Raw genomic sequence first — 23,598 nt, 5'->3', positions numbered from 1 at the left:
CATTTGCTATGATCTTACTTTTCTTCCCAGACACTGAAATCCCTCAAACCCTCAGTATGCTCCTTTACCATGGGGTTCTGAGCAATCTAAGAGCTTCAGGCCCTGTGGCCAGAGTCTTCAGGAAAATTCTCAAGCTCTTGAAAACTCCCAGAAGAAAGGCACAAAATATGGAGCAAGGCACACGCCCTAGGGAGACTGGGTACTGCCTGGCTCCCTGCAGTCCTCTGACCAAAGTCTCTTGCCCCCAGAGACCCCTTCTTCCATGGGAGAGTACAGAAAAGGATTGATGTGCAGGTGAGAAAATCGAGCAGCCAAGAAACAGGGCTCTGATTCTGTTTACATTGACAAAAATACACAAAAACTTGAAAAACTTGAATGTTTTAAATGAATTTCATATTTTTATTCAAGAAATCGACAGTCTGCATGGTAAATATTGTCTGTGTATGAAATATCAAACTTGTTTCCTTCTCAAACAATGAAAAATGATTTTTTTTTAGCTTTAGAATTCACTTACCTTGTTTGCCAGCCAGCACATTTTTAGCTTGAACTGCTCAGTATCATCTGAGAGGATGCAGGTTTATGATCTCTTTTAGTGTGGTAGTCACAGTGCCTGGGGTAGTCTTAGACCACAAGCTCCCTCCATGCTGAACTTCACATTTCTGCAGCCCCCACAGTGAGATGTGCCCCCATAAAGGATCCCCTGCCCGGGGTCCAGCTGAGAGATCTCACTTGGCCAGGTCCTGTGATTTAACACCTCAGAGACATCTGCAAAAATACCTGGTCACTTGACACAGCACTCAAATTTGTAGTTGCAAAGATAAAATGTGATTTCTCCAGGGTGTTCAGAGTGTTTGCCTCCTTAACTCCTAGGAGCAGCCAGCCCTATCAGCCCTCAGACGGCCACTACCTGGCCTCAGCAGCAGGACACAGTAGTGGCCCCACGCTGAAAAGTTCTCTACACACAGGTTCTTATGACCTCAGCTAACATGATCCTTCCTGAGTCCCAGCTCCCTGAAGAGGTGGGAGACTCTACAGTTTCGGTCAAGGCTGCTGCCGTGGAGAAGGGACAGGGCCACAGCAGGCAGCCCTGGCAGAGAGGGTGCTTTCCCTGCAGGCACGCAAGCCTAGGACACACACCTAGAGCAGCTTCATGTGGAAGACGCGAGGGGCCATACACACTGTGGCATGCACTCTGCAGACCCACCTTTCCACCTTTCTCAGGGCCACAGAGGTTAGGATTCCCTAGGACTTCCTAGAACCACTAAACACAGGCGAACCTCAGAGATACTGTTCCAGACCACCCCTGTAAAGCAAAGAAGATTGAAGATCCTAAATAAGTGAGCCACACAAGTTTCTTGGTTTCCCAGTGCATATAAAAGTTACACTTACACTGTACTGGAGTCTGTTAAGTATGTGACAGCACTATGTCTAAAAAACAATGTACATACCTTGGTTTGAAGATACTTTATTGCTCAACAGTACTGATAGAGAGACATGAAATGAGTGTGGGTTGTTGGAAGAATGGCCCTGATAGACTTTCCCGATGATTCAGTGTTACCACAAAATTTCAATTTGTGAAAAACACAATAAAGCAAAGAGCAATAAAACAAGGTGTGCCAGACACTATGTGTAAACGCATCCGAGGCAGGGAGAGGCACTACTAACTGCTCCACCTGCCTGCGGGAGAGGCTTTCTTAAAGTTAGAAATTGTGCTTTCCCTTCAAAATTTCTTTTGTATATGAAGTATTTGTTCAAGCCCTGTTCTCAGGCACATTTCAACTAGATTTCTGACCATATAAGCTGGCCTTGTGGTGGGAAGAAATCCTTCATGAAGGTTGGCAGAAAATGTGTTTTTAGGGGAAAATAAAACAGTAAACATACACACTCAAATAGTCCTAATGTAGAGTCTACATTGGGGTGGCTTTTAGTATTAACTTTTCTTGGCATAGATTTCTACTTTCAGTGGTAAAGGCTATAGCAAACAGCTGGCTCTGGAGATTACATTCACTTCCAGCTCCTGTGGTCCAGGTTGAAGGAGGAAGCTGTGAGCAGACACAGGCACCCACGGCTGGGAGGCGGGGCCTCATGGGCCTGGGGCAGGCACTGGGCGAGGTGTGCAAAGGCCTGTGTGTACACCACCTGGCAAAGCATGCAAAGGCCCACGTGTACACACATGTATGCGTGTGACACAGGCCCTTGCCATCTGATACAATGCAATCACAGATAAGACTGATGTTGACAACTCCCATTTGCCCACTGACCCACAGCTCCACGCCCAGCATGAGAAGCTCAGAGAATTCCTCGGGAAGACATAAACAGAAGCAGTGAGTGTGTCAGGCTTCATGGTGGTCAGGACAGCATTTTCCCTCACACTTCTAATGGCCTTCCTCAGGACTCGGCATTTTATATTCTCTCTCACACTCTAAGGCCAACTTCAAAAGATCAGCAACAAGCAAATTGCTAGAGAACTGTGAAGATCTAAACTCGATGCTGGCTGCTGCTTTGTTCTAGGGATGAACACCTTAAGGAAGGGATTCCTTGAACAGTGGAGTTAGCTGAGTTTTTCAGTTTCTATCAATGTGCCTATTCACATGCAAATGTACCAGATAAACCAGCGATATCACGGGACCCCCTAGTCCTCGACCACTACTGATGCCTCAGTGGTTATCATGATAGAATTCTTTGTGACATTTTAAATATTTAAAACAATAGATTTCTGATTTTGTAGTTTCCATACAATATTTAAAACGTCAGACTACAAAATCAGAAATCTGTTTTCAACTAGAATGTTAAAAAGAAAAAAAAGGTTACACATTTTACGATACATGATTTTATTTACACAACTGATTTTCTTAGTCACCTTGATTACAAAAAAAGGAACACGGTCTAGTTTAATGACCTTTCATAAATAGATTTTACAAATTTTAATAACTGACAGATTGCTACTTAATACTCAGTAATACTTAATACTTAGGAACTTCTGCATATATGTGTATGAAAATTCCAATAGAGCTAATAAGGATGGGGACTTGTATAACTCAGGAATAGACAATTAGGTTATTGGTCAAGGATAAATTCCCCATCACTGGGTCAGCTGTTTAGACCTGGAATTCTTACCCTCCTGAGAACAAACCTGTTGCAGCAATTCACACTTACTGTGTAGGCATTTTTAATAATTTGAGAGTTTATTTAATAATTTGAGAGTTCATTCTTATTTCCGCATTTAGTAAGACTATCATTAAGCATATCTGAAAACCAAAAGTTTACCATGTCTATAGATATTTGTAAAAGAACTTATCACAGTGTATTTGAAAAACAGCCCAAATTAGAGCCAGGTTAGGTGTCCAACAAGCATTTTTCAAACTCTCCCTCTGGGTGTGTGCACACACACCATAACGCTCTATTACGCACACATCCAAGCCTTGGCCTCACAAAATGCCATAATTTTGCTGTTTTTGTGAAATGCATATATAAAATACAGTATTTGAATGAGACTATTTTAAGTCCTATCAGTGCTTTAAGTCTGAAGAGCAGGCAGTGTTTTGGTAATCCGACTCTTTTCTGCGAAGTTACAGTGCTGACAACACAGCCAGGAGAGCTGCTGGGACTTCCCAAAAGCTGCCCCCACAAGACTGGAGGAGTGTTGTGCGTCTATGACCACAAACAAGCGATGAAGAATGACAAGAAGCTTATGAGTCATGGTCAGAATCTAAGAAACAGAAACGTCTTGTAGCAGCATTAAATTACAAACACAGGAAGAACTGATCCATGGGCCTTTCACACAGGCTCTATAAGAGCCAAACACCATCTTTTTCACATCAGAATTGTAATCAGAGGTGTAGTAGTCCTTTGTCATTGTCATTGCTACTTCTAACACAGCTAGTTAGCCTGTCCCTTTATGAGTAAGTTGATAAGATTCAAATTAAAGTGAGTACAAGCCCTATCTGCTCCTAACAGGTCAGAGGAGCCACTGCTTTCGCCTCTACTTGGCTGTGGGGTGTGCTGCAGGCTGGTGGCAGGTGGGATTCACAGCAGCAAAGCCTTTGCTGTCAGCAGTCCTGGGACTCCAACAGCCCCCTTTCTTCATACTGTTCTCATCAGGGGTAGTGGTTGCTCGGTGCCGAACATATGAGGATGATGTGGTGGGCCCGGGGGACAAATGTGTCTTGTGAGCCCTCTTCCCTGATACCACCATCCACACAGTAAAGATGGCATCAAATCTCTCCATTGTGCTAAATCTAGGAATCATCTTAATCATGATGGAAACCAAATGTCTTCCTAAGAAAAGGTTGTATGATTAAAAAAAATCATTCTCAAGATCTCGAATGCTGAGCCCAGGCCCATCCTCGGGTCCCCTCTGCCCCTCCAGCCCTGGAGGGGCATTGACACTACCCCCAGGCCCTCCCAGGCTCTCATTCTGAACAAGGACAAGTCATCTGGGCCAGCATTTTTCCTACTGCCTTTTGTGTGTGTGTGCTTCATGTTAAACTTTTTTGCCTTGTTTGGCGGCAACCAGAAAAATCCAACAGTTCAGGTCCAATTTCATACACCAGGTAGTAAGCAGTGGACCCACACATGTGAACACAGAACGTTGGCGGTCACTGATGGACACAGACCAATACCGGGCGCTGCTGGGCACTGAAGAGAAAGGAATGCTTAACCACTAAGACTCAGAGCTCTTATCCGGTGTGGCATGTCTGCTAGGAGGGAAAATCACCGGCTATCAGAAGTAAAACCACCTTGGAAGTTAAAACAAACTACCAAAAACGAGTCTGCCGCCTGGGAACTGAACATGGCTTGGCCAATGTGACGTTCACAAAGAAAGGGCCGGTAGACTTTCCATTCTCAGCATGTTTCTTCCCCTTGTGAGTTCATTACCTTTCACAAAGAAATGTTAACTATCAAACGTGTCCATTAATTTTGCCGCTGAGGGTGAAAGCATCCAGTTAGCATATACACTATCATTTGCATATCTTGGAAACCCAGTGTTAGTGCCATCAGCTCTCGTGAGTGGTACAGGACTCTCTCCAGGCCAGTTCGGGTCTGACATGCCTAAAAATGAAAACAGATCATTTGTTCTGCACTGAAGAACCAAAACTTCAAGTGCAGACAGTAAGGCCTTGGCAAAACTCCCTTTGATGTTCAAACCAAACTCATGGTTTCTGTGCCAATTATATTAATGGTTTTGTGCTTCAGGTTTCCAAAAACACTGTTATCGTTAAGGGAATATCATGTGCTCTCTTGGTAAATGTAACTTAACAGACACTACCAATTTGACTTTTATGAGCTTGAGACTCTCAAATCTGATGTATATTTGTCAAACTGCTTAACTTTTTCTAAGGCAGTGTAGGGCAACAGCACACTGCTACACTCATTGGCTTACTGCAGTGGGAACGTTCTATAAAACGTTCTCTAACATAAAGGAGGCACTCGTCTGTTGTCTGGAGCCTACAAGAGGACCTTCCAAATCGAGGGCGCACGCGGGCCAGCCTCATAGCATCGTCAGCACAAATGGAGTGTGGCACTAGACACAAAGCCAGTGAGGAGTCAGTGAGTCAGAAGGCATGCAAAAGGAACCGTCTCAGCTTGAAAAAATGCTTGAAACTCCAAGATTTCAAACAACCAATGATGAAGTTAGGAAACAGAAAAAAATTTCAAGTATTTAATCGAAGACAAAAGAAGGAGTTTTGGCAAGAACCATATTTACTGTCCATTGCAAGACCACAGCACCACAGACTATGTTCTTTCAAAAAGCAACTGCTCCGGCTTTAGCACTGACTTCGTAAGTGACAACTGTCCTGAAGGTGGGTAAGGCAAAGGATGTGAAAACAGCAGTGGGGGTGTGTCCTCCCAGGGCCGGCCAGCTCCTGCAATCTCACTGCCCTGGATGGAGGACATGCAACTGGGACTGGGGCTGAGGCTTGGCCAGTGGCCGCTTGCCAGTCCCAGGTGGCCTCTGAGAGGCACCCGTCTGCCCAGGAGGGGTCTGGGGGAACCTGGCTGTGTTCCCAGTGCAGGGTGGGTGGTGCTGGCAGCTCCTTTCTCAACTGAATACCTCCCCAGATTTGTAAATTTATCCACGTAGTTAAAGTAGAAGTGCTATGACTTGATTCCCACCATAGAAATGCCTTATTCAGCCTGTTCTTGGTCTCCCCTGAGAGTTCCACCCTGATCTGTTTTTTCCTCTACCATCCTAAGTTGCTGGGCGATGTGGTAATTACACTTATTTTCACATCCTTTTAGAAAAACATAGTTGCAAAAATGCCTAAATGTAAACTGGATGCAAAGTCAGACATTTACAAATAAAAAGGTTCAGAGCAAGACTTTGGTTTTGTTCAGACCAGAAACATTTTTAAAAAGCATCACAGAGAGGAAGGATAGTGCAGAGGGGACAGCAGTGCTAGAATCTAGTAAATGCATGGGAAATTCTACCATAGAGTTTGTTTTCAATCCATGTGGAAGGGAGGGCTCGAGGGAGGGGGGCATTATTACAGTCCACCAGGGGTGTCTCCTCCTCTGAGAGGCCGTCGTCATAAAGCAGGGAGTCGGACGGAGTGGATGCCGCAAGGTCCAAGTAGTCCTAGAAGAGAGAGATGGCCGGTCACTCCACGCCATGTGCCACGACTAGACACAACTCAGGTCCCCTGCCGCCCTCAGGGCAGAGGCTCTGGCTGAGTCTCCACCTTGCAACAATCTCCCGGCCTCTCCGGGAGACCAGGGCCAGGCTGCGCTGAGCTCCCAGGACTCCTGGCTAGCCTGGTCCTGCTCTGAGGTCCCCATGGCTCCCCCTGGTTGTTGTCTATTCTGTCTCTTCCCCTAGAAAGTCACCTCCCTGGGGACAGAAATGTGCTCCCTCAGGGTCCTATCTCCAGGGCTTGGAGGGCAGCCCCAGGGGATGCCTCATCCAGCTGCCCCTGGCCCAACTCGGAGACGGGTGGCAGGGAACTGGCCCGCTGACAAACCCTTGGGCTCTGGGGGAGCCCACTGCAGCGACATGCCAGGATGCAGCCCCAGCCTGCAGGATGTTTTCCAGCTTTCCCCAAGGATCCCTGTCATCTAGAACATCACGTCAGGGCTGAGACTTCTGAAATCTGACAGTGCTGTCAGGGTGCACATGACCCTGCTACAGGCACAGGCTCCCCAGCATGAGGGGCCACTTGCATCTGCTCCTTTCAATGCCCAGCTTGAATGTGCACAGAGGGGCCCAGTGTTTTCCTGGCTGTTTCTCAGCACTGTTCTAGGAAGGCCAGAACCAGTGATCACTTCTGTTTAGAACAACCCTGCATTCTCAGGACTTGGGAGTTTTCATCCAAGCGAGACAGTGATGTGAAGTGTTCCTACGGGGTCCTAGGTCCTGCATCCTGCTATCCAAGTCTGAAGAAGTGACAATTCAGTAAATGTGCCAATGTTAAGACAAGGTCTGTGTGTAAACCCCTTGAGGACAGGGCTGTGCTGGTCTTGTTTATTTGGATTCCCAGCCTCTGAGACACAGTACGGGTCCTAGCAGCTGCCTGATGAAACTGGTTGAAAATGTGTAGAACTCACAAACTGTACTTCCAGGCACGCGGGCTGACTCTGGTCACCCCCCGATAAGCTTTGTTTTGCCTACATTCGGCTCTGGGAAATTTAAATGAATTGTTAACAATAAAAACTGGGAGACAACATAAACCTCGTAAAATTCAGAAGACCCGGTCCATTCCTGGCTCCTTTCTCTGCAGGCCACAGGTCCCCCAGCAAGGAACCTTTTGGAGGGGCCTGGCTGTTTGTCACAGTCTCCACTGCTCCTTACTCACTGCCCTCCCCCAGCTGGGCTCCCCTCTGGGCATCTGAATTTTGGGCACTTGCTTCAACTCGACTTTCTCATTTTCCATTATGGAAAACAATTTTTTTGGCTTTGGAATATTTTCCTCCCATGCCTGTCTGTAGAGAGCTCTTCCTAAATGTCAAGAATCTTGGTTTCTTCATGACTTGAAAAGAAGCCCAAGCAGCCTGGCCTGAGAAGGGTTCGGTCTGCTGTCTGCACGCAGGGGAGAGCATGACTGTCTCTCTCTGCACAATCCCACTGTGGCCTCCCACTGGGAACTCTGAGGGCTAAAACCACTGCCTGGGGTGAGGCTGGAGTCTCCCATGCCACTTTCAGCTGGTGGGAATTGGCCCCAGGCACTCACTCTGCTCTTAACCATCATCTTCTCCAGGTCTTTGCTGATGTCCGCAAACACTGGCCTTTTGTCTGGCTCCTGCTTCCAGCACTGCAGCATCAGGCGGTACCTGGTGGGAAGAGCAGACAGGCCAATGTGACCCAAGCAAGGCCAGGTCTCGGAAGGACAGCCCACCACAGTCACCTCACCCTGCCCTGCACCCTGGGCCCAGTGTGCTCTGTTTCCAACCCCAAAGCTATTTCTGCATCGCTGACATCTCTGAGCCTTGCTGGGACTGGGGCATGGCCTGTCTGCAGGATCCCAGCCCATGGGCCACTGTGCTCAGGTCTCCCAGAGCTGTGGTCCAGAATCCTATAGGCTTCCCTTCCCTCCAAGGGAGATTCATTTTTACTTCCCTTGCAAAGACACTGGTAAACAGCTCACTGGATACTATGCCTGCTCTGGCAGCTAAGTGATAAGTGCCCGTCCTTAAAACTCTCAAGAAGGATGAATTGACTGAAGGCTTTTAGGTGTGGAGACAGACAAACAAGAACCTTTGGCAATCACATGTCTGTCCTGCACTGTCCTTGCTTGCTAGGTGCCCAGGCAGACCACAGTGCTCCAACTGGCCACCAGCTGGGGGCCCAGGGAGGTGGTGCCTGGCTTCTTGGCCCAGGATGCCCCCTCCACGCCCCACTCTATGGAATGCATGGACCAAGCATCTCTGCCTCTGGGCAGCCCTTTCTCATCTGTTCTCGGCCTGGTTTCTAAGACCATCTCTCCCAAGAGTGTAAAGGCTTCAACCTCTCAGGTTGCAGCCCAGGCTGCCCCTGCCTGGCTCTGTACCTCTGCTCAGGCACCCCTTAACACGTGCCCCCTGGGCCATTTGGAATTACCAGCTCCTCCCCAAGTGTCATGCTGGGACAGCTCTCAGCCTTCGAGCTTGTATTGTACCAGTCCCTGCTCTCGCTCATTTTTATAAGAGCCCCTAGCAAGCCCACCAGCCCTCAGCAGGGTAGGACCCCCAGCATCTACGGCAACACCCAAGGATGGCTCTCTAACCTCTGCCCTGCCCACTCCCCAGCCCCCACTTCTCCTGGTTTCTCCTGGGGCTGCTCTGGATGGGGAGGGAATGCACACAGGTGTCCCCTCCCTTCCCAAGTGAGGCTGGGCCAAAGCCGGTTCCCGCTCACATCTCCTCGCTGCAGTTGTCTGGCCTCTCCATCCGGTGGCCGGTCTTCAGAAGGTTGAAGAGCCGCTCAGGAGGAATCCCAGGATAGGGGTTGCCCCCTAGGGTCACAATCTCCCACAGCAGGACACCGAAAGACCATCTGCAGAGAGCAAGAAGACCAGTGAGTGGTTCTACCTGGCCCTCACAGTGCCCTCCGGGGGGCCCAGATGTCAATCCCTACCACCAAGCACCTGCTGACCCTGTCGGCCCCAAGCACAGATGCTCACAGATGTCAGCCTGGGTCTGGTTGCTCAGATGGATGTAGTATGAAGGTGCGGAAGGGCTGCCTGCCTGCCTGGCCCCTACTCCATGAAGCTGAAGTCCCTGCCCAAGCCACTCCCATTGGAGCAGCCACACCCACAAGGGGCACATGAGGTTTGGCACTTAAAGGGGTGAGAATGCAGACCACCAGACTCAGAGTGCCTTATATAGTTCTTTCACCATTTCTATGTGCTTGGAAAATTTCGTAAAATCTTAGAAGGAAAAAAGCTATAGAAAAACATTTTAACTGTGAAGGAAAACTTGCTGTGCAATGGGAACAATATCATATCACAAAACAGCATCGCATGAGCCCATTTAGGGCAATAAAAAGCATACATGTGCACACCACAGAGCACACCAGAGGGCAGCCAGAAGTCACTGTGCGGTGTGGTCCAGTGACATTCAGTCTCTTCTTTATGCTTTTCTCTCTGCCTTTTCCAACTAGCCTACACTCAGCTTATGTAATTGGGAAGCTGTTGTCCAAATAGTTGCTCACAGCCCACAGTATTTAAGATGCACGTGTTGGCCAGGTGTGGTGGCTCACGCCTGTAATCCCAGCACTTTGGGAGGCTGAGGTGGGCGGATCATTTGAGGTCAGGATTCGAGACCAGCATGACCAACATGGTGAAACCCTGTCCCTACTAAAAAATACAAAAAAATGAGCCAGGAGAGGTGGCGCGTGCCTGTAATCCCAGCTACTCAGGAGGCTGAGGCACAGGAATCGCTTAAACTCGGGAGGTGGAGGTTGCAGTGAGCCAGTATTGTGCCACTGCACTCCAACCTGGGTGACAGAGTGAGACCCTATCCTCCCATCAAAAAAAAAAAAAAAAAAAAAAAAAAAAAAGAGATGCACATCATACCTCTGCTGACTATAGAACACTTTAGAGGCAAGAATCCTGTGTTTTGAAAGCGATCAGCTCTTGTCACTGGACCTGAATAATGAATTTTTGGCTTTCACCTTTGAGCAGTTTGGGGCACACCAATCTATAAACTCACACAAGGCCATCTTCAGGTGGAGTCCCCAAGCTCCACTTGTGGGTGGGGGCAAGTCACTGGGCACTCTGCCTGAGCCCAAAGCCCTATTCAGGACCACAGGAGGGTAACTGCTGGGCTGGGCCTGTGAGTCACCAAGGGGCCCAGAGGGAGGCGTGGGGCTGGCAAGGGCGGGGGAGGCTGGGTTACTGGCCACCTGCTCTGCTCTCATGCTCCACTGGAGCTTTCAGAACTGCAGGCTGGCCTGGCCCAGCCATTCGCCTCATGAATACATCATGAAGTCCCCTCAGTGAGGGGGTCATTGTGGAGGGCTGACACTGCAGACAGGTGCTCAGGGCCAGCGCAATTCCCTGGCCAAACTGCATGGATGGGGTGCCGTGGCCTGACTACACATATAAGGGTGTTTCTGTAACCCCCACCCCAAGACAGCAACACCCACACTTACACATCACTTTGGGTGGTGTAGATATGATCAAAAAGAGATTCAATTGCCATCCATTTAACTGGAATCCGACCCTAAAGAGGGGATGGAAGAAAGACATTTAAGTTACTCTGACGCTCTAGGAAGGAGGGGTGACGGAGAAGGCCAGGCCTTATCCCTGAGCTTTCAGCAGCCAGAGTGCTGTAGACACTCCTGGGCACAGAGCTGGCCACACACAGCTTTGAAGGGGCTGGAGCTTCAGCCTGAACCTCCTGGGGATTGCTGAGATGCTGGCGGGAGTCAGCTGCCTGCCCACAGCCACACAGGGCCAGTTTGTCACACAACACAGGCCTGCTGGTGGTGTAGAGCAGTGCTTCCCTATGCATGGGCCTGGAACTCCTCCAGCAAGATCTCTGCTAGGGTTCTGAGGGCCAATGTGTTTGGGAAACCAACATCTAGCATTTCCATGTTGGGCACTTTGCCAGCAGCTACCACACTGAAAGAGCCTTGAGGGAAGGGATTTGTCTATGTGCCTTGGGGGAGGCTGTTTTTTCTCTCTTATTGTGTTGCAGGGTGCTTTTAGTATCTCTGAATGAGTGTCCCCGGCCTCCTACATCCCTCATCAGTGCTGGGGTCTGACCTAACAAATCCTTTCCAGGGTAACTTGAGAAACAGCTTCTCCACAGACAAGCCTGAAGGTGCAAGTCCATTTTAAAAATGTGTGCCTTAGGTTGTAACACAACATTACTGTCACTTCTTTTACTTAAACACATTAGGGATTTATGTCCTTAGGGCACTGTGGCTGTCTTGGTAGCAGTGTGTGACAGTGCAGCCTGCACACCTTGTGTAGGAATGCCTTCAGCTTCTCTCCCTGGAGGACCAGTACATCAACAGGAAGGCTGTGTCCACACCCTCCACAGAGCCCGGGCCAGCCCCTACCCCTTCCCCTGCAGCAGTTCTGAGATCTGCTGTCACAAGGGAAACCCCAGAAGAAACTGAACAGCTCACAACCCCTGGCAACACAAATGACTTTTCCAGACCCCTCAGAGTAAAGCTGAATCATAGGAAGTTGCCTTTTGTGTGTGTGTGTGTGTTTTGTTTTGTTTTTTTTTCTTCTTCTTTTTTGAGCAGGGTCTGCTCTGAACGTCTGGGTAGCATGGCCTTTGAGCAGCCCCCTGAACTTGACCTGCCTGGGCTGCCACTGGGAGGCTGCAGGAGAGGGGCTGACGTGGGCAGAAAACCTAAGGGCCAAGGCAGTTGTCCTGGGACTAGGACCACGGTAGGGAACCAGGTGTCCTCAAGGGTGCCCACTGCCTGTTTCATAGCCTTGGACAAAGCTGGGCTGCGTTTCTGGATCCTGTCCAGGGGGTTCCTATGCCTCTAAACTCACCCAGCCCAGCATCCAAGGCCCTTGTGCAGGAGAAGCCTCACTTGTAAAGCAGTACATTCCTTTCTGCAAAGAATGACGATCCTGCTAATTTCATCCCACCTTTCTTTGAGAAAAGAGCGAAGGTCACATCAGAACGGTGACCTTTATTCTGCAGAAGAGGACTGTTAGTTCCGCAGCATGAGGTGGCCTCTGAAAAGTGTGGCAAGGACCTCAGTCAGTGCTGCAGGGGAGGGGTGCCCTCGAGGCCGTGGAGGAGAGGGACATGCCAGAGGCTGAGCGGAGTTCTAACTGGGTCCTTGGGGACCCAGGGTCAGAAAGATTTGGGGTGAGGGCTATAAAAAACTTAGAGTTCCACAAATCTTCGGTATCTTTCCTAGGTGTCTCAAGGGCACTGCCCGCCCTGTGGTGCAGCTGGGATCTCCGGGAGCCCTGCCTCACCCCCAGGACTGGGCACCTTGCTCCTCTTCACGTAGGAATCCTCTTCATAAACATCTCGGGACAGGCCGAAATCCGAAATCTTCATCTTCCGCCCCTCAGCTACCAGGATGTTTCTGGCTGCCAAGTCCCGATGAACGAGCTGCGAGGAAAAACAGCACAAGTCCTCAGGCCATGGCCCAGCGGCAGCGGTCACTGGCTCAGCCTGGTTTGACCAGCAGAGGGGTAGGGTGTGGCCCGGGTAGCGGCCTGGTGAGACCTGGGCCGGGGGTGTGGCATGGCAGGGGCGTGGCGGGTTAGAGCGGGGCATGGTGGGGACGTGGCAGGCCAGGATGTGGGTGGCAGGGACATGGTGGGTCAGGGTGTGGCCTGACCGGGGCTGGCTGGGTGCACAGCCATATGCACGCACCTTCATCTCGGCCAGGTACTGCATCCCCCGTGAGATCTGCCAGGCAAATGAGATGAGGTCGCCCATGGTGAGGGCCCGCTCGTCTGGGTGGTCCAGGGAGCTGGAGTTGCGGCTGCCTCCACTGCCCAGGTAGCCGGGCCCCACCTTGCGGCTCTCACGGAGGAAGCCCCGCAGGGAACCATACTTGGCGTACTCCACAATGAGGAGGAGCGGGCCTGGGGGTGGAGAAAGGGGGCCCTGGGCGTGCAGGTCAGGCAGCTCCGGTCTTTCGGGAGCCGGGGTGGGAGGCTGCAGGACCCCCAGGCCCAGCCACCCAATGAGTAAGGGGGCAGACACAGCCCTGCCTCGGGCAGTACAGTTGCAGCTCCGTGGAGATCAAAGACCTTGAAGTCTCAGTTCTCTCTTGAACCACTTGCTCTCTGCCTCCTGCTGCTCGTGTGGGCGCCTCCTTCTAGAGTTGCCTGAGGCAGGTGACACTGCCCTGGGAGGCACCCCCCCCCCCGATGCTAGGACCCCATGCCTTTTTGCCTCCTGGGTCCTGCCCCAGTGCAGGCTGGGGGTGCTGATGGAGGCAGAGACCTGCGCAGATGCAAGGGTTCCTGCCTGGCGCTGGGCTCTGGACGCAGCCTGCTCCCTGTTCCCGCCTGTCCTGCCCCAGGTCCAGCCTCCAACTCTACTGGTGCTGAGCAGAATGCCTACTGCGTGCTCCCGGTGTTTCCCTATCCCTCTCACACACACCCGCACATGCATGCTGGGAAGCCCCTGAGCAGCACGGTGGTTTGAAAAACCAACAAACCAGGCTGGTCTCCTGGATCTTTATCTGAGAAATGGTGGCAAAGTTCCTGTCATGCAGGGCGGGGTTGGGGTCACCTGAGGTCACAGCACACCTAGTGCCCTGTGGTACCCAGGGTACCCTAGTACCCAGGATGCACTGGCCATTCCTAGAGCTCCCTGCACTGCAGGCTCAGCCCGGAACTGGGTGAGGACACATGGCAATGTCACACCAGAGACCTCTGAGTAGCCCTCTGGGCCCACGGAGTGCGGCTAGCACGCGGCTCCTCTGATGGGAAGTGCCCACTAAGCCCGTGGACTCAGCTAGACACAAGCTCCAGGCTGGGGCCTGAGCCAGGCTTCCAGAAAGAGGGAAGGCTTCCAGAAAGAGAAAAAAACAGGGCAGGAGCAGTCAGGAAAGGGAGAAAGAGGGAGAACAGGGCTGTATGGAGCCCCCAGCCTGGGTGCTGTGGCTGCCCACCTCACCCTGCAGCTCGCCTTACCATCCTGGCTGCAGGCACCATACAATTTGATGACATGTGGGTGGTTGACCTGCTTCAGGAGGTTGAACTCTGACAGCAGGTCTCGCAGCTCACTCGGGGAGGCGTTCTCTGAAATGCAGCACAGAGCAGGTTGCAAACGATCCCTCCTGGAAGCCCCTTCCATGACCATACCGGTCAGGATGGACCGGCATTGCCTTGCCCAAGTTCAGACAGAGAGGCCTGCAAGGACGATGCTGCTTGAGGCTTCTCCCAGCCTTTGGGGTCAGTGGACAGGGGCTTCATCCGCCCTGAGGAAGAAGCACCCTGAGGAGCCAGCATCCACACATGCCAGATCTTTCCCCAGTGTCCCAGGGCTGGGCCACCTGTGTATGTGGCATTATGTTCCTGTAGTCGTCTTTAGAAGACAGTGGTCCACAGAAATCCCCCTCCTTAATCCTTCTGGAAAGGTGAGGGGACTCCCCCAGGTACCCACGCTGACTTGTGGGAAGAGGCCCTGGAGAAGGTGGAGAGCCATGAAGGAGGTCCACACACCACGATCAGGCTCCCCGTTTCCCACTCCCGTCTGAGATGGCCAGCCTGGAGCCCAGGCATCTCCCATGCTGCTGATGTATCCATCACACACGCATGTCAGCAGCTCAAACTCCGTTAGTTACTAAGAAGACCCACATTAGCACCTGAGATAAAACAGTGTTACCAGTGCACTGAACACCTGACATTCTGGCTTATTCTTAATGAACAGCATGATTCCCCAGAGAGTCTAACTGTAGAGGCATGATGGAAAGAGGACGAGGCACCACAGGGGTGGCCTGCCCAGCACACGCGTCCCGAGGGTGGCCAGTGCTGTCCTGGAATGCCCAGCAGGTGCCTGGGCCTGAAGGTATTCCAAGAGTCAGAATACATGGCTAAGCCATCCCTCCCAGCTCAGCTGTCCCACTGCCCAGCTGTGCCGTGCCACCTCCTCTGTCCTGAAGGATTGTCTGGAAGGGAGAGGACATTTCCAACATAGGAGGACTTGGGGAGTCGGGGCCCCAGGACCCCTTGGATCAGGTGTGGGCGGCCTGGGGCTGTGCATGGCTGAAGGAAATCCAAGGGTCTCCCCGTACCCCTGGAAAGTCCAGGGTTTTACTGGCTTGGAGGTGAACCCAGTCTGAGGGGCTGGGTAGGCATCTGGAAGCACCCTGTGCTGTGCAGCCCCTGACTACTGCAAATAATTCTTGTGTACACCAACTACTCTCCCTCACTGCCATTCAGCCTGGCTGTCCACAGGGCTGGGGCCTGGCCACAGAAGAGGGGGCCACTCAGTGCAGTCACCAGCCTCAGACATGCAGGCCTGTGCGGGTAGGTGCATGTGCCTATCAAGAGCCAAACTTGTGGCATGACTGGGCATGCAGGCGAGATAGGCCCATGGGGGTCTCTTGAGATTGAGGGCCAGTCCTTACTGGTGGTCTCTTCACCAGGACCCCAGGAGACACTGGGCTGAGAGGAATGAATGGGGTAGACTGGAGTGAAGACGGCTATCAGCTCAAAACCAAAGGGCTTTTTAAATGTTTAAAGCTTAGATCTTCAGTGGCACTGGCACAGCAGCACCTCTAGAGCCTTCCAGGGAGAACAAAGTCCTCGCTCTGCTTCTCTAGGCCCAAGTGGTCCATGGGAGGGGTCCCCCAACTGCAGCCGCTCTAAAACAGCCATGGGGGCTCTTCGGGGTCCCATGCTGGGCAGGAGGGGCCTCACCCCGCCCCCTCGCCCCAGAGACTCCCCCAGGTGCACTGTGCCTGTGCCTGGCAGGTACCTTTCAGCATCTTCACGGCCACTGTGGTGTACCCTGCTCTGCCTTTCAGACGGAAGGCCGTTGCCTTGACCACTTTTCCAAATTCACCTTCTCCTAGAGTTTTTCCAAGAACCAAGTTCTTCCGAGGGAATTCCCACTTTGGATCCTCCTATGTTGGAGATGAGGGAAGTGGGAGAAGAGGGGAGAAAAGTGTAAGGATGACAGGGGAGGAAGAAGGCAAGACCCTTAAAGGAGCCCCCATGGACAAGTTCCAATGTGCAGAGAACCAGCTGTCATCTGAGCCAGAGGCAATGCTGCCTGTCTCTGTCCAGGGCAGGACCCCACAGCCAGGCCCCTGAGAGCTGCTACATGACAGGTGTGGTCACAGCATGGCTTGGACTCAGTACTCTGACCGTCTCTGGCTCTTGGTCTACTGTCTCCCCTGACCCCTGCCCCAGGACTAAATGAGCACTGGTCCAGCCCAGGACCTCCAGCTACAATGGAAGTGTCCAGGGCAACTTCTCTACATAGCCACCCCTGCAAAGAAAGGCGCCACCATGTTCTGCCTCCAAGTGTGGAACCACTGCTCCTCCAGGGCTGCCACCTGCCTTCACGTACCCGTTTACTCTGCCTGCTGGCACCACCACCCTGCCCTCCCATCAAAGTTCTATCCACACATCGGGCCCACTTGGGACTGCTTCGGATGCCTTCCCGGACCCCCACCCCCAGTGCTTGAACTCTGACCAGGGAGGCCAAAGCCTGCCAGGATCCAGGAACCCTCCCCTGATGTGCCAGCTATGGGCATCTGTCACCCCAGATCTCCTGCTCCTGGGCTATCCTGGTCTGGCCCCATGTTCCCTGGGAAGCCACAGTCAAGGTCAGTGTCGACATCGCCATGGCTTCCCTGCGGCTGTCACCTCCACAGCTGGCACTGGAAACCCGTTTACCACACTCCAGAGACTGCAGTAAGCACATGAGGGCGACATCAACCTGATCCTCTCAAAAACTGAGGTTGAGTCACAGGTCCAAGACCTGCTGCTGATGAGTGTGACTCTGGAGCTGATTGGGGTTAGGGTGATGGTCTCTGCCAGCAGCAGCCCAGACCAGTGTGGCCTTCCTGGGCAGCCTTGCACAAACCCGCTGGGTTTATGAAGGACTCTGGAGGCTCCTCCTAGAGCCCTGCCACGAGAGTAAGCTGCGGCCAGGCCAGGACGGGGACCACCAACTAGGAAAGCTGGTGGGGAAGTGGCAGTGGCCACATCTGGGAAGGCCTCCTTGGCCCACACCCTTACCGAGGGCTGGGTGTTGCCTGAACGGAGGCTCCAGGGCCGAGGCCTCAGGCTGAGCTGTGCTGTGGGATGTGGCCCCTCCCAGGAATCCCAGGTTACCTCCCAGCCTGAGATGGCAACTGCCAGGGCCCTGTGGCCACTGGGTGCTCAGTTTCCTCCCTGGAGGCTCCTGCCGAGGAGGTATTCACGCCACCATAAGCTGCATGGCTCACCGTTCACTCACACCCTTGGCTCTGAGCCTCTTTTCCTCCCAGAACGAGGCTTGGCTTCCAGCGCCCTGGACAGTGCTAGTGGGGACACTGAAGGGGCAGGCCACCACCAGAAGAGGGCAGAAGCACCACACAGCAGGCCTGGCCGGGACAGGGAGGCTCCAGGGTGCTCAGCACAGCCTGGAGGCTCTGAGCAACACACGCAGACCTGCAGGCCAGGCTCTCCAGAGAGGCACCCCCCTCTGATTTCAGTGTCCCTCCGTCCACACTGCTGCTCCCCTGCCCGATGCTGCGACCCTGACCACTGCCTCTCACCTGGATGGGAACAGCACCTCATCATAGTTCCACCCCACAGACTGTCCCCACACAGCACCCTACGGAAATAGGGGCAGAGCACGGGCCTCGTCTGCCCAGTGTTGGCAGTCCCTCATGGGATAGCCTCCTCTCCCCAGCTGGCCTCCCTCCCTGGAAGGCATCTGGGGAGGGCAGGTGGTCTTCCCTGCCCCATAGGGACCCTCACCGGGATCTTGAAGGCATCCACGGAGACCTGGTTCTCCATGGAGTCGAGCGAGGGCCGGCGGGCGCCGGAAGAGGAGTAGCTGACCGGGAAGGCCTGGGCGGGCCTCCGAAAGGTCATCTCAGCTGAGGGGATGGGTGGCTTGTGGGCAAACTTGTGGTAGCGGTGGATGCAGAAGGCAGACAGCAGCACCGAAACGATGAAGGAGAAGAGGACGGCGGCTGCAATCACCGTGCGGCACAGCTCGTCGCACAGTGGATCTGTGGGTGGGGGCGGTGTGAGGCTCCAGGCCCAGAGGCTCGGCACCACTGGGTACAGGCTGCGCATGCTCCACCGCATGGCTCTCCAGCCAACCGTGTCCGCACCAGCGGGGAAGTGGCCATGAAGGTGTGGGAAGGCCTGAGAACACCCCATTGGGCATGGGTACTGCCATTTACTGCCCCCTCCTAGACTACTATTGCCCTCTTACAGATGGTGACAGAGGCTCAGAGAGGCTGAGCAGCCTGCCAAGGTCACACAGCAGAGGCTATGCTCACTACACCAGCTGGCACTGGAGGGCTGGCAGGGGAGGTTAAAATTTTCCTCTGTTCCAAATGTCTTTGGCATTTTCTTTATGAAAATGTTAAGTGGCTCATGATGTAGGGCTATATAATACCGGAAAACTCAATACCAGAAATGTGTCCCTGTGCTCAGGCAGAACCGCATCCCTGAGTGTAGTCAGTGTGGCTGTGCCACCCACCATACCTGTTGACCTTGAAATGTGTTCCTGGGTGGGTCCCAGATGCATGGTCACAGGGATAGTGACCTGTCACCCTGACAAGTTGTTTGGTGGAAGAACTGCTTTTCTGGCCTGTTCATCATAGAACTCAGGGCCAGAGGACACTTTATAGGGGCTCTGGCCCCTCTCCTGGGTTGCACCAATGGAGTAACAGAGGCCCAGAGGGAGGGAGGGAAGTCTCATGGGGCCCACTCGCCTCCCAGCAATTTCCTCCCTTGTTGGGACCTCAGATGTGCTGTTGAGACCTCCATGGGCCCAGGAGGTGGTGGTGGTCGTGGCTGCCACCCACTCACCCTGGATGTCTTCGGGCTCGCAGAAGCACTTCTCCTCCTCAGGGAAGCAGTTGCAGGTACCATAGCCAGCTTTAATCCCCCGGGGCTCCCCGGGCTCATGCCCGCCGACAATGCTGCCCCCTGAGGGCAGACATAGCCCACTCAGCCCCCTGGGGTGCCTGACCACCCCAGGCCCCCATATTTCGAGGGCACTGTCCCAAGGAGCCCCCCTCCCCAACTGGTGTTGCAAGCATAGGCCCAGGGAGGCCAGGCGCCCAGCAGCTTAGCTCAGCCGGGCAGGGTTCGGTCACAGTGCCTTTCTGAAGCCATGGGTGAAGCCAGGCCCCCTCCTAACATTTCATCTGAACAAAGGACTCTGCCTCCAAAACTGGAGCCTGGTGGCCTGACCAGCACATTGCAGGGTCCCTTGTCTAGCTCAGGGCCACACTTTCCCTGTCAGTGTCCCTATTGACCATTCTCTGCTTCTGAAATCTGTGTGTGCCAATTTCTGGGGCCTCAGCAGGGACCTGGACAGTCTGTGTGTCTGTGTGTCCCTGCCTCCCCCCATCCCTGACCCTCCCTGCTCCCTCCCCATGGCCAGGGTGACGCTGAAATGCACAAGAGGCTCAGCTTGATGCATAAAACTGACAGCTCTGGCAACTCTGGCTGAAGTGCATGTGGGATCCAGGTTTCCCCTACTATCTCCTACCTGTTCCCATGCCCTCATTAAACCCTGCTTACGGAGGCAGTCCTGGGGGCAAATGTTGATGTCTTGGGTCTCCACGACATCGCAGTGGCCATCGGGGCAAGTCTTGGTGCTGGGAGAGCAGGTGGAGAAGTTCCTGGTGATCCCTGCACAGGACACACAGCAGGCTGTCACCCACGTGGGAGCCCCGCCACATGCCCCCACCACCTCCTAGGCCGATCCTGCCCCTCTAGGGAGGAGCAAATGGAGCCCTGAGCAGGGAAACACCACACACAGAGCCTTGCCAGCGGAAGCATCCTGGGGAGCCACAGCTTATGGGAGAGGAGGTATGGGGGGTTCCTCACACAGGTGGCCCTTACAGCAAAGAGGCCAGGACCCTCTCAGGGCTGCACAGTGAGGGCCCCTCATGGTGGTGGGCACACCCAGGCTGGCCTCTGGCTGATGCAGACAATGAGTCCCCTGCCCACACCACATCCCCTGGACGAGGACTTCCCAGAAAAGGCCATTCTGTCCCCAGCACATCCCAACTTTGGTTCAGACCTTCCCAAGTCCAGAGTGACTCCAGCCTGGGGACCATTTGCTGTATTCACAAGCCCTCTCCCCAGCCCTGCACTGCTGCCCACTATGCTGGCATCGTGAGCCACGTGGGGGATGAGGTGCCAGAAGCAGACCTGGAGCAGGGAGAGCCACCCCAGGCTGGCAGGGCCCCAGGACCCCGTTTCTACCGGTGCCGTTGCCCCTGCAGGCATCCCTCGGGCGTTTCCAGGACCTACCTTTGCCATCTCCTTGCCTCCACTCACATCTGCCCGTTGGGGAGCCCAGGCCGCCACACTCCTCACACTCTGGCCGTCTCTTGCTGACTGCACAGGACAGGGGGCAGCCCGCCTCCTCGGCCACATCTGCAGGTGGCAGACAAGCAGGGTCACAGGGGGCTGGCCTGGGTCCAGCGCCCAGCCAGTGCCCAAGGACAGGGAACAGTACCAGCTGAGCTGCCTCACAGATGGAGCCCAAGGGGACTGGAGTGGCAGACCCAGGGCAGCAAAGCCAGTGCCAGGAGCACAGAGCACAGGGCAGGGTACAGGACATCATGGTCACAAAGCGGGGGTCACCTGGGCTGGGGTAAGTACAGGAGGAAGGATGTGAGGGCAGCCAGATTCGGCCAACGATGCTGAGGACGCCCTGTGGGACCTGCATTTCAGATACACAATGAATGGCATGAATGGCAGCTGCTCAGCATGTTCCTAAGAGGGCATGGATGGGCCTGGAGGTGTGTCTTTCGAGAAGCTGCAAAGGTTGCACAGAACACACCTATACCAAAAAACTGCCTGTTGTTTACCTAAAATTCAAATTTAACCAAGGTCCTGTATGTTATCTGGAAGGGACAACCATTTATTGCTGGGTCACTCACGGTAAAGCTGGTCCATGCCTTCCCCACTCCCCAGCTAAGCCTTGCAGCTGTACTGTTTTTTTCAAAGGGCAGCAGGCCCAGGCTCCGGAAGCCCCCAGGTCCCCAACCCATTCCTTCCTGGAGCAGGCACTCACACAACCCCTCCACCGTGACAAGCAGCTGGGCCTGGGCCTGCCTGGAGGTCTGATGGTTGGTGGCCACCACCATGTAGTGAAGCTCAGCACACTTGGGCCGTCGCAGGGCCTTGGTGTCGTTCACAAACAGGATCCCCGAGGTGTCCTCGGCCGAGGTGACCACCCCTAGTGTGCTGCAGTTGGCGCCGGAGGAATGCAGCTCGTACTGGACATTGATGCCACTGAACGCCTGGCAGTTTTCCACACAGACTTTCCCAATCTAGGGGGGCACAGGGGAACACCTTAACCAGGCCGCTGGACCGGCCTGCAGTGGCCTGAGGGTAGAGGTTCCCACACAGCCTGAGTTCTGGAACAGCCCCCAACTGAACCTGAAGACAGCAGCCCCGCTGAGCGCCCTGTCCTCCATCCCCTCAGAGCCTGCAGACCCACCCACCTGCCCCGGCCCTGCCCTGCCCAGCTCCACTCAGGCCACATGTCACCAGCTGCCTCTGTTCCTGGGAGCCGGAGGTCAAAGCAACCCAGGGCCTCGAGGTTCAGTTTGGTGGCAGGAAAAGCCCCAGGCAGGCCCTGACTTAACCCTTTACTCCCCTTTTCTCCCTCACTCAGACACCAAGGCCACCAGAATGTCTCCCACGCTCCTCCCCAGCTGCCCCAGCAGTGCTCTGGGGATCCCTTACTCCTCCCTCAGTGCACAGGGTTTAGAGGTCCACCCTGCCCTGGTGTCCCCTGGTCAGAGCACTGAACCCCAGCCACAACACTCGGGAGCATGGTTGCCCCAGCCCATGCAGGACCAAGGGGCCTCCCTGGGACTTTGACTAGAGTCCCTGGGAAAGAGGGGCCTCTTCTCCTGGGGATGCCAGGCCCTGGAGCCAGGACCAAGGGGCCTCCCTGGGACTTTGACTAGAGCCCCTGAGAAAGAGGGACCTCTCCTGGGGACGCCAGGCCCTGGAGCCAGGACCAAGGGGCCTCCCTGGGACTTTGACCAGAGCCCCTGGGAAAGAGGGGCCTCTCCTGGGGATGCCAGGTCCTGGAGCCAGGCAGCTGAATTCTTTCAGCCTCATGGCAACTCTTGCAGTTGCTTGAAACCAAAAGTTCCACAGATGGTGAGACAGGGGCCAGCCAGAGTAGGGCTGGGCTCTCCCAGGCCCATGTGACCACAGCAAAAACCAGCTTCCTGGGCCTCCTCACTTCCCCCTACAAAGCCCACTTCCAAATTCTCTTGTGACTCTCCAAATTGTCCAGGGTTCCTGTCCCTAATTCACAGCTTTACAAACTGGGGAGAGGGGTGAGACCACAGTGAGGCTGAGGCTGGACTGGGATTCAGGCCCTCGTTCTTGAGCCTGACAGAGGGCAGGTGACTCACCTCCAGCAATGCCTGCTCCTGCCCCGCCCCCTGTGAGACCCCCAGGTCCCTCTGCCTTGTCGCCCCTCCGTCTCTGATCCCTCTCCCATTAAAGGCCATGTGGGTGGTCGGGGAGCTTGGATATGTCCAAGGGTGGGCTCCCTTGTGGGCTGGACACAGGTGGCTGACAGGAGCTGATGTGGGCACAGAACCACCTGAAAGAACTGGCCAATGGCCCTCTGAAGAGGAGGCGCTGCGGGCTGCTCTGCGAGGGAGAGCGGCATGTGAGACCATGCGTGCTGCAGTTTCAAGTCAACTTAATAAGTGCTTACGAGAAACATCCCAGAAAGAACGCCATGACGTGCAACACTGGCACCTGCAGGCAGAAGGGATCACACCTCATGCCTCATCTTCTTTAATGAGTATTTATTATTTTTATGTTTTCTCTTTCTAATCATTATTTTCCAAAGACAAATATAAATGTACGCTTTTTAGCAAACCTAGTTACAAAAGGTAAAAAGTGGAAGCGTTTTCTGCCTCCCCCTGAGGGCATGACTGTGGACAGCACTGTGATCTCTGCACACTTGCAGATCCCCGTCAGGAAAGATCTGCTTTTGCACAAA

General features: G+C 53.8%; 1 protein-coding gene across 3 annotated transcripts in view; it reads right to left on the bottom strand.

Annotated features, from left to right (window-relative positions):
• Nucleotides 1-2,814: 2,814 nt before the first annotated feature.
• The window catches only part of RET (ret proto-oncogene), a 53,074-nt gene continuing 32,290 nt past the window's right edge, over nt 2,815-23,598 (bottom strand). Inside the window, exons 7-20 of one of the 3 annotated variants that reach the window (XM_005565037.4) lie at nt 21,634-21,892; nt 20,865-20,990; nt 20,127-20,237; nt 19,407-19,526; nt 18,339-18,595; nt 16,342-16,489; nt 14,553-14,660; nt 13,279-13,493; nt 12,889-13,011; nt 11,069-11,139; nt 9,332-9,469; nt 8,169-8,268; nt 6,433-6,580; nt 2,815-5,052 (exon numbers count right to left, since the gene is read on the bottom strand). In XM_005565037.4, coding sequence (XP_005565094.2) covers nt 4,895-5,052; nt 6,433-6,580; nt 8,169-8,268; nt 9,332-9,469; nt 11,069-11,139; nt 12,889-13,011; nt 13,279-13,493; nt 14,553-14,660; nt 16,342-16,489; nt 18,339-18,595; nt 19,407-19,526; nt 20,127-20,237; nt 20,865-20,990; nt 21,634-21,892 — 2,082 coding nt within the window. In that variant the 3' untranslated portion in view covers nt 2,815-4,894. Of the gene's footprint in view, nt 5,053-5,648; nt 6,581-8,168; nt 8,269-9,331; nt 9,470-11,068; nt 11,140-12,872; nt 13,012-13,278; nt 13,494-14,552; nt 14,661-16,341; nt 16,490-18,338; nt 18,596-19,406; nt 19,527-20,126; nt 20,238-20,864; nt 20,991-21,633; nt 21,893-23,598 lie in introns of those variants that run through there. The other 2 variants (XR_012417627.1, XR_010577937.2) reach the window with 2 other exon arrangements.

The sequence above is a fragment of the Macaca fascicularis genome, chromosome 9, assembly GCF_037993035.2.
Source record: "Macaca fascicularis isolate 582-1 chromosome 9, T2T-MFA8v1.1".
Classification (NCBI taxonomy): Eukaryota; Metazoa; Chordata; class Mammalia; order Primates; family Cercopithecidae; genus Macaca; species Macaca fascicularis.
Note: the sequence above shows the minus strand (reverse complement) of the source record. Positions and strands in the feature narration are given on the sequence as shown.